We start from the raw sequence: 9,786 nt of genomic DNA, 5'->3' as shown, positions 1-9,786 counted from the left end.
AAACATGTTTCAATGGTGCCTCAAGAGGGGACAATGAAGCAACCATATCAAATTTTCCCAAAATACAGCCTTCACAAACATGGTTCAATGGTACCTCAAAAGGGGACAATGAAGCAACCATATCAAATTTCTACAAATGCAGCAAACTAACAAAGTTCAGATGACCAAAACGAGCATGCCATAGTTTTGCATCTGAAACTGCATTTTTATCAGAAACTGCATTTGCTGAATCTTCCACACACTTATTATAAGAATTGAGCCTATACAGCCCACGAAACAAGATGCCAGATACAATAATCGTATCACCAGAAGTCAAATCATGAACAGTACATCTGTCATCCCACAAATTTGACTACAAGTCCAAGTCTAGCAAGCGCAGAGACAGACAATAGATTCTTCTTTATTCCTTTGACATACAAAGCTTCTGAAAGTGTGAAAGCGCTGTCCTTTACAGTAGTAAGCATAATTTTACCAACGCCCTTCACTGGATAAGAAGCATTATTGGCACATGTGACAGTATTCCCATTAGGGACAGCCTCAAGACAAGTGAACATATCACGATGCGAGGTAATGTGCTTTGTAGCACCACTGTCAAAATACCATACATCAGAGTCAACAAAAACTGCCAAACATGCATCATGTACAGATGGGTCATACTGACAATATACGCTAAACGTCCATTCTGTATCCTGTACAACATTTACAGAATCTACATTTGTAGAAGCATCCGCTATTGTGACTGCATTTGACTCTTTCTTTTTTGCCTCTTTAGCCTTTAGCTTAGAGCAATTCTTAATGACATGATCAATTGCCTTACAATAGTTGCACCTGATTTTTTTCTTACCTTTATCAAGAGCCTTCTCAGACCTATTGTTGCTACTTGTGGAAGGAGAAGAAATTACAGACCTACTAATAAGAGATTGTGTCATTGTACAAAAGATAAGTTCGCCCTAGAATAATGGACGTATATACAAACCGAAAAAAAAAACTCCTAAAGAAGAAAAAAGTACCCCAACGGTCCTAAGTGTGTTCACACACATCACTGCCTACATATATGGCAACACATAAATTGTCTCTCATCAAATAAACAAATATGTCTCTTAAGTCGAAAAGTTGATGCCATTGAACTTTTCTATCTCGAAACTTGCCTTGGTGCTCTCCATTTTTATGATTTGGACTTGAGATGATCCCCTTCTGTTAAGCCTATTTCTTATACAAGTAAGCCTATTTCTCCTACAAGCTGCTATGAGTGTGTTCACAAATTAGACCATGCCCATTCACTTGCACCTGAGAACGCACGTTTCTAAATCGGTAAGCGACATGCTTATCTATATATCCTTGCATGTTCCTATGAGAGAATGCATGTTCCTAGACCCTAAGTCCCCCAAGCCACCAGTCTTTGAACGCAAAACCTCTTTGTGGGTTACCTCATTTTTAGAAACTTCAAAGTTAAGTGTGCTTAGTCTAGAACAAAACTTTGATGGGTGACCTTGGGGACGCATTTGAGATAGGAAACTCTTGGGGCTACATGGACTTTGCAGCCATAATTAGGTACAAATGCCTTGATCCCATTAGAGATTGTCCACGAGCAAAAGCGACAAAAACTTGAAATGAGCCCAAAGCACATGCAATCAACAAACCGACTACAGTTCAAGCAGGTTAAAACCATTCATTCAAGACCAATAATAATAATCAGGATACTTAGTGGTTTCATGGTTTAAGAGTGATGCTCTCGAGTCTCCACTGTGATAAGTTTCATCAAAACATGCCTTGGATTAACTTGGCTGAAAAGCACAAACTTTTCCAAAACTATGGAAGTTACATAAAACATCTCAAAGCTGGAGTTTAGTGTGAGGTGATGCCCTGCACATTACCCTTCGCAGAATACCTTGCCTTGCTGAAAAGGACTTGGCATGCATAAGCTTCACAATATGACTCTCAAGTTCTTGCCCTGCATGAGATACAGGGATACAAACAAAACACAGACTTTTGATGACACGAGACCCATCAAATGGGACCAATGGGCTACACACAACAAAAAGCTAACCTCTGCTATCTCACCATCTTGCAGCATTGCTGAGACTAGCAACCTGGCCTCAGAGATCTTTCCAATGGTTTGCCAAGAAAAACCATCTTTACAAGGGATTTCAAAACCTCTGTTACCCCAGGTCTAGTGTGGAGGAAGAAGACTATGAGTGACAAGAAGCAAACAGGAAAAGCTCCACCTTCTTTATGATTTTCATGGGGTTAGCAAGCCTGCCGGACATTGCATGCCACAGCTTGTGATTTTCATGGGGTTAGCAAGCCTGCCGGACATTGCATGCCACAGCTTGTGCCCAATGACGCAATCTCGCCTTCACTTGCTGTGGCTGGTCACCTGCATGGATGAATATCAGCATTAAGCCAAAGCTCCAAAGAGCATATAATTGGATATAAAATGTGATAAATGAGATATCCTAAGGACAGTGATCCAGCCAGAAAGCAACAGACCCGAAAGCACATGGCAGCTAAACATGGCAATCAGAAGACGCTGAAGAAAGAACCCAAAACTTACCTGGGCTGGCAATTCTCCAAGGAGACGTTGGGGGGCTGCCTGGGGATAAAGACCTTGAATCCTCGGAGTTGGACACAGGTGAGATAGCAGCCCCATGAGCTATGGCATAGCAGACCTCGAGTGCTGGAAGAGTTTCGCGGAGGCCAGGAATGTGATCTTGATTAAAAACAAAGCCCAGATCAATGCAGCCCCTCAGTTCTGCAAAATCTTGATCTGTGAGACTCCTCGTTCGATGCCCACCATCACTCTTTGTGTGTCCTTCTTTGAGAAAAAGCTTGGATTTGCTGCAGTCGGGCAAAGAACCCAATGAGGTTTGAGCCTTCTCTTGATGCAGGAATGTGTCTTTTCCGGCTTCTTTGGGTCCTGACACATGGGTGTCATTGCTATCTTTGAGAAGAACACTGTTCTTCTTGCAATCAGGCAAAGTACCCACTTTGGCTTGGCACTTCTTATCTTGCGAAAATGTGTAGTTTCCATGGGACTGATTACCGTCAGGGAAAAAATCCACCGAGGCTTGGACCTTCTCTATGTGGTTTCCATTGCTTTCTTTGAGCACAGACCTGGCATTGTTGTTGTCGGCGAAAGAACCAATCAACATTTGGCCCTTCTCTTGATGCAACGATGTGTGACTTGCAGCATTAGATGATGACACTACATGGGGATTCTTGCTTTCCTTAAGAAAATGCTTGGCCTTATTGCACTCAAGCACAGTACCCACCATGTCCCGGTCCCTCTCTTCATGTAGGGAGGCATCTTTACTGCTTGGATTAGAGGGGGTCATTGGCATGGGCTCCTTTGTAGTAGCAAAAACTTCAGCTTTTGTAGCAATTGCAGCTGATGAAGTACAAATTTCAGCATTAAGATCTGGCTTTTCATGCCCACAAGCCTCCATAAAGCCATAGTCTAGCTGTCTTGAAGGAGCAATAGGAGAGCTGTTGTTACTCCTTTTGGGTGTCCTAACTATGGCTGCAAAGGCCTTGCTTTCTTCTACAGGCGACCTCATTTCAACCTCTGTCAAGACTTTGGTGCCCACGTAGAAGAGCCCATTAAACATACCATCGTCATCCTCATCATTCTGCTGCTGATTAACAAACTCCCATGCGAGGGGCCTCATTTGCCCTTCATGACCATCTTCTCTAAGATTGTGGAGGGCCAAGTTGCCCATATTCAGATCTAGCTTTACCTTTGGCTTTGCCTGCAGATACGCCGGCAGCCCATGGGGCCTTTTAAAGTGGCCCATCTTGCCGAAGCAGCCGGAGCACAGAATTCTGATCCAGCCCAAAATGGAAAACAGTGCCGCAAGGCCGGACGAGGGTTTCTTAAGCCTCCTCCTGTCACTAGACACCATAACAGGAAAGCGGCTACTCAAGAAGCAGCAAAAAATCAAAGATGCCTTGGGGGAGTTATCAAATTAAAGAAGAGATTCTCTGTCTCTTCTCAAGATCCTGGTGTTGGGCGTCTGTGATTAGCAGATATTGTAGCTGATGATGTTGTGAGCAGCCAGAATTGGGGGCCGAGGCCCGAGAGAGGGAGAGAGGGAGATCGCAAGGATTAGGGAGATGCAACTTCTGATAGCCTGGAATTCGAGGCTCAGCTGACAGTGTACTGCCAAATTTAGGTATTTGGGTCGAAGAACAACTCCTCCAAATTTAGATCAGCCCAGTTCATTGGGAATATGCACTTTTTTCAAAGGTTCTGTAATGTTGTTTTAAGGTGAAAAAAAAACTTTGGAAATTTTGACGTTCTCTCTTTGCTTTCAGACGTAGGGATCAAAAAGCAAGCCACTTTCTTCCCTCCCCCAACGTGGAGTGGAACAATTTTTTAAAAAATTCTCCTTGTTGATGTGGCAAATTTTTATTAGCTCTCTATTTTTTAAACATTCCATGTGTTGATGTGTCAAGGTTTTATTGGCCTTCTATTTTTTAACATTCTCAATGTTTATGTTTATGTGTCATCAACTCATTTGCTTTCATTTGAGTAAAATTCCCATTGCTGATGTGTGGTACATTCTTTAAAAACAAAACTTGCTGATTTGATGGCTGGGATTTATTTCCCACAACCTCCCCATGGCCTTTCCCTACACCTTTCTCTCTCTTTCTCTCTATCGCGCAGAGAGGTCTCTGTGTGACAGAAGCAGTGTTAACATCGGATTTAACACTTGCTTTAACCCAAGTTAGAGTATAACCATAGATAGCTTTTCCCTTCACGTGTGGCCCATTAGTAGAAAAAGCCTCCTCATGCAAGGCTGCCTCTGCGTAGTCGCAAGGTTGGCTCCGCCGTCTCCACCTCCCTTGCAGTGTTGCATGAGCTCGACAACTATCCAAGATAGCCAAGATATCCAACCATTTGGGTGTACACGTGTGTCGGTAGCATTTATAAAATAGGGCCCCAAACGTTTTTTCATGGTTGTGAACTATTTACTTTATGTGATGTCAAATCATTTATTTAATAAAGTAGGTCTCTCTTCCCTATAAAAAATTTAATTAATTACTAAGTGGCAGGAAGAGTTGTAAAATTTTCAAAGTTTTTTTAAATGTTTAAACATTTACACTATGTTAGAATAGTATCTTTGTAATTGTAGCATGAAAATATTGCATGCAAGATTTTTTTTAGAAATTATTATTATATCGAAGACACCAAACTTTACAAAAAACGTTCAACTTCCCTTAGTCCCATTTCCTATTCAGCATGTCAATACTAAGTCCCACACTTCATCTTCCCATACAAAAGAAGAACTTCCCCATGAAAAGTGAAAGCCCAGCTGCATACGGGCAGTTAACAACATATCTGAGGTGCAGCTCTTAGGTGAATGCTCTTCAAAGTCTTCTCCTTTAGTCCATATCTTCATTGTTGGCCTTCTTCCTCCCAAGGGGTTCTCCACTAGAGCCATGAAAATCTCTTTTGGCTGCTTTTCTTTCAAATAACATCTTCTGAGTCTTGGTCCAAATTTGGGAGACTTAGCTCTAACATCATCCCATGTATATACCTGCCACTCAAAACACATTAGGATAACCGAGTATGCATTAACATTTCATCATCCCTGATCTATATTACCTAATCCCAGATTGTAATGCCTAGATTACCTCAGCATATCTACTATTATTTATCTTATTAATATAATATACAGACCAGCAAAAATGTACACATTTGAACATAACTTCAGTGGCCTCCATTCCTTGATTGATCCCCTTACTAAATATCAACTCATTTCTAGAGGCCCAGACCACCCACAAGCAACAATACCTAATGATGTAAAATATCATGTCAATCTCATCATTCACCTTGTATACTCTTCCCAGTACCCAGTACCCAGTCCCCCCAAAACCCTCTCACTTCTAAGTTATCTTCTACCCATCTACCTATTTTTCCCCAAAACCCCCCTTAATGTTGGCCACTCCCAAAAAGCAGGCTTCCCTTTTTCAATAGTTGTTTTGTAGCTGGGCCATGTCCCAGCACTTGAAGTTCTTTTGAAGAAACTTCAACCCAAGAGGTAAAGCCAATAAGCAGACTCTTCATAGGAAGACTTGGGGCTTTCACTGGAATCAGAGTTTCCCATATCAGGTTCCACCTTCTCGTCTAGATGTTCAAATCCTCGCTAGCTCTCCAGACTTTATTGCAATATTTAACATTCATTTCCCCTTTACACATCTCTTCATACAATGTCTTAGTATTGATTCTATCAAGTTTAACCCCATTAAACGAGCTCCAATCCTGAAACCAAGAGTCTTCGTTGTATGCTATAGAGTACCAACTTTTTTCCACCTCAATAAGAACTAAACTCAGAACCTGTACCTCACTATGTTGCAGTTTGAACTCCCTCATGATCTGTTGACGCTCTTTCCATCTAACTTGAGAGAGATCCCAGATGTCCTCTAATTTCCTAATTCCCGTATTGTTCAATCCTCTGGAGACCTTTGTATCAAGAAGGGCTAGAGGAGGCTTAAATTTATGGGTCCACCAAATATTCAGGTCTAGTAGAGAGCTTTCGAAAATTCTGGTACACCTATTCTAGTTAATTAAGCCCATTGCTTCTTTCCAATTGGAAGAAAGGAATTTATAGAAAGAAGATCTCCTTACTTTCAGGGGAGCAAAGGATAATAATTTCTCTTTCTAGTTGAGACCAAACCATTTACCTCTAAGCTGGACTTCAAACTCTATTTCTTCTCTCAGCATCTTAGCTCAAATACTTTCTTGCGTAAAAAATTTAGAGAGGCTAACTAACACTCTGGTGTGGAGGGTAGATGTTATATTTCCAGACCTCACAGGTTTTGGGGAGAGAAACCTTAAGCCCTTGTCCTAAACCAACCAAGAGAGGATATTTTTCCGCTATTACCATTCGTCCATAGAAAGTCCCTGAGAGGAGAAATCATTTTTTTCCAATGGCCTTTCTTAAACTCTATTGCGGGGCAAATAAACAGGATATAAGCATTAAGTATTGTATTCACTATAGCAACCCTGTCTCATGAAAGGGTACCCTTACCCCTTCCCATTTCCTAAGCTTAATGCATAACCTCTCAATAGCCTAATCTGTCATATCCTTGTTGCTCACTCCCACTCCCATAGGGACCCCTAGGTGTCTAATGATCCTTCCTTTTTTAATGAGATCACAGCCCCATCTTTCCATATCAAAGATGTTCTCTTCTATCAATTTTGTCAAGCTTATAATTTTGGATTTATGAATATTACACTTAGAGCGAGATGCTTTGGCAAACAACTGTGCTAGTTGTAGAGCATTCCTCACATTTTCATTGTCAACTATCAAGAATAACAGGGAGTCATCTGCAAAGCATTGAATAATTAACTGCTCTCCATTCCTAAGTTTCAATCGAGTGATTGACCCTTGTTCACTATAGCATCCTCCAAGGCTATAGCACATTCAATTGGCTTTGATGCAAAGCCCCTCCATTTAGAAATGGGTTCTCCTTCACCTCCTTCTCTAACAACTCTTGCAGGGTTTAATCCCCATCACCATCAATAGTTCTATGAGGAAGCCCTAGGTAAGGGTTTCTATCTAAAATGAGGGACCTTCTAGGGGGACTGAGATGACCCACGATGGAAGTTTCCATTAGAATTGCCTCTGGATGGTATGCCTTCCTCCATTAGAATTTCTAATGGAAGAGGTCTCATCCTCTTCAGAAAGCCTCTACCCCAACTAATCCAGGACGTCCTTCCTTTAATTGATGATGGTGATCCTCATCAAGTGAGGTGGTCCCCCTACTCTTGTGATTAAAATCTGCAAGAGAGCCAACCACTATATGGCCTCTATGGCCTTAAGACTATGATGTGCACCACCTTCTCCCAAAGAAAACTTGATGTAAGAGCAAAGATTGAAGAAGATATGTATCGTAAAGAGGAGGTTAGAGGACGTAGGGAGCTGGGTGCAATTGAGGGCTCTGTTTTGGTAGTAAGGCCTTCCATGAAGTGGGTGGCCACTCTCTGCATAGGATCTCCTATGAAAGAAGCCATGACGGAGAAGCTCCACAAACATCATGCATGATACCTCTCCATGTTCTACATATTTTTTGAACAAATTTAGGTATGCCAAGGTTATACAAAGCTAGATTGAACCAAAGTATCCATTGTTTGAATTGGTAAGGAAGTGTTTTCTGTAAAAGTTTGAGGTAATTTTTAGATTTGTATGTTCTCTAGGAGATTGGTCACTTAGGTTTACCCCTTTTTCAAGAAGCCCGACTGCTTCTCTTTTCACGCAACTGAAGAAGACTGAATGATAGAGCTTGACCACCAAAAGGTCTCCACTCTTTTCTACAACCTCCATTCTTTCTCACAAGAATTGCTCCACTCTTTTTCTTCACTATATAAGTCATGCACAAAAAAGTGAGCCCAAAGCCCAGCGTTAGAAAGAACCATCAACAAAAAAAAAACAAAAAACAAAAAAAAACCAATGATGGTGGTCAATTTAGTGTGGCCTGCATCTATGATGTGATACATAATGTGCAATGCTAGGAAACCGCCTAACTAATGATATATAGGCTTCTTGAGTAATGAGTTATGTAAACCTACACATAGAGCCTACGCTTGAGTTAAAGATAGACTTGGGGTTTTATGAGGACAAAGCCATCGAATGGTGAACTGGCTGGAAATGGTCACCTGAAGCTCCAATGTAGAGGGTCCATGGTCAATTCATCAAGCTTGGAGCATGGATCAGGAGGAAGGATTTCAACTTGATGAAGGGGCAAGACTCCTTGCTTCATCCCCTTCTTGTAGAACCACTTAACCTGGGCGTCCTCGACTCATGACACTACCATGTCCCCTCTACTCACGCTCTGCGTCGAACCAGAATGTGCAAAGTCTTGAACAACACAAAGGCAATGCAATGGTCCAAGCCACGCTTCATGTGTGAAAAACTGCTTACAATACCCATTGATATATAGGCACATTTTCATAGGTTGATCATAACTTTGACTCTATCGGTGTCTTGCATACTCTATGTAATCAAAATCAATTCCCTTGACACAGGCCTGGCAAAAACATACAATTAGAGACTTTTCTTAAAAAACATACAATTAGAGACTTTTCTTAAAAAACACACTTCTATCTCTTCAAAGGAGCTTGAGGCCATCCTAAGATAATGCCCCACAAGCCCCAATGAATATGACTTGCCACTTGCCAAAGCTTAGCCATCTGATTCTTTTGCAAGTTGTTCTACTTGAGATGGACTAGCGATGTTGCCTGATGCAGAAAATAACAGAATGGAATACAAACATCTTAATTAATCAATGCATGCTTTATAGATTCAATTGTCAAATGTCCTACATTGACAATGAAATAAAATCTTACTTGAGCTCTCAAGATATGTTAAAATAAATCTACATCTTCCTTGCAAATCTATGCAAAAAAAAAGGAATCCGCCTAGTGAGCTAATTGGGATTGTCAACAGTGAAGCAAGGAGTTGATAGGATATGCTATTGAATGTAATTAAGTAGGTGGGCAGGTATGTATAGCTACCAACTTGACATATCTTGTAAGGTAGCTTTGTTTCAAAAGCTACTTGGTGATATGGGTGAGCCCGTAGATAAGGCTGTTGTCATTTTTTGTGACAGCGTGAGTAGCATATAGTTGGCCAGTATAACCCAGTATATCATGCTAGAACAAAACACATTAAGGTGCATTATCAGCACGTGATGTAGATCTGGTATATGTCAGCATAAAGGATCAGGTGGCTAGCATCTTCATGAAGGCACTTGGTATAGAGAATCTCCGTAGGTTTAGGA

General features: G+C 41.2%; 1 protein-coding gene across 1 annotated transcript; it reads right to left on the bottom strand.

The window, feature by feature from the left end:
* Positions 1–1,753: 1,753 nt before the first annotated feature.
* Positions 1,754–4,211, bottom strand: LOC147635121 (uncharacterized). The gene is made up of 2 exons (XM_086804416.1): positions 2,555–4,211; positions 1,754–2,377 (listed from the first exon to the last, which is right to left on the bottom strand). Exons 1-2 carry the CDS (start codon positions 3,900–3,902, stop codon positions 2,298–2,300), a joined length of 1,428 nt encoding a protein of 475 aa, XP_086660542.1. The 5' UTR covers positions 3,903–4,211; the 3' UTR covers positions 1,754–2,297.
* Positions 4,212–9,786: the final 5,575 nt, after the last annotated feature.

This window comes from Cibotium barometz, chromosome 10 (assembly GCF_041138505.1).
Source record: "Cibotium barometz isolate CiBa-2024 chromosome 10, ASM4113850v1, whole genome shotgun sequence".
Taxonomy (NCBI): Eukaryota; Viridiplantae; Streptophyta; class Polypodiopsida; order Cyatheales; family Cibotiaceae; genus Cibotium; species Cibotium barometz.
Note: the sequence above shows the minus strand (reverse complement) of the source record. Positions and strands in the feature narration are given on the sequence as shown.

Excerpts from the sequence above, each read along its gene's own strand:
- LOC147635121 (XM_086804416.1), bottom strand. The coding sequence starts at position 3,902 with ATGGTGTCTAGTGACAGGAGGAGGCTTAAGAAACCCTCGTCCGGCCTT. Across the intron at positions 2,378-2,554 it reads TTGGAGAATTGCCAGCCCAG|GTGACCAGCCACAGCAAGTG; the intron begins GTAAGTTTTGGG and ends TCATCCATGCAG.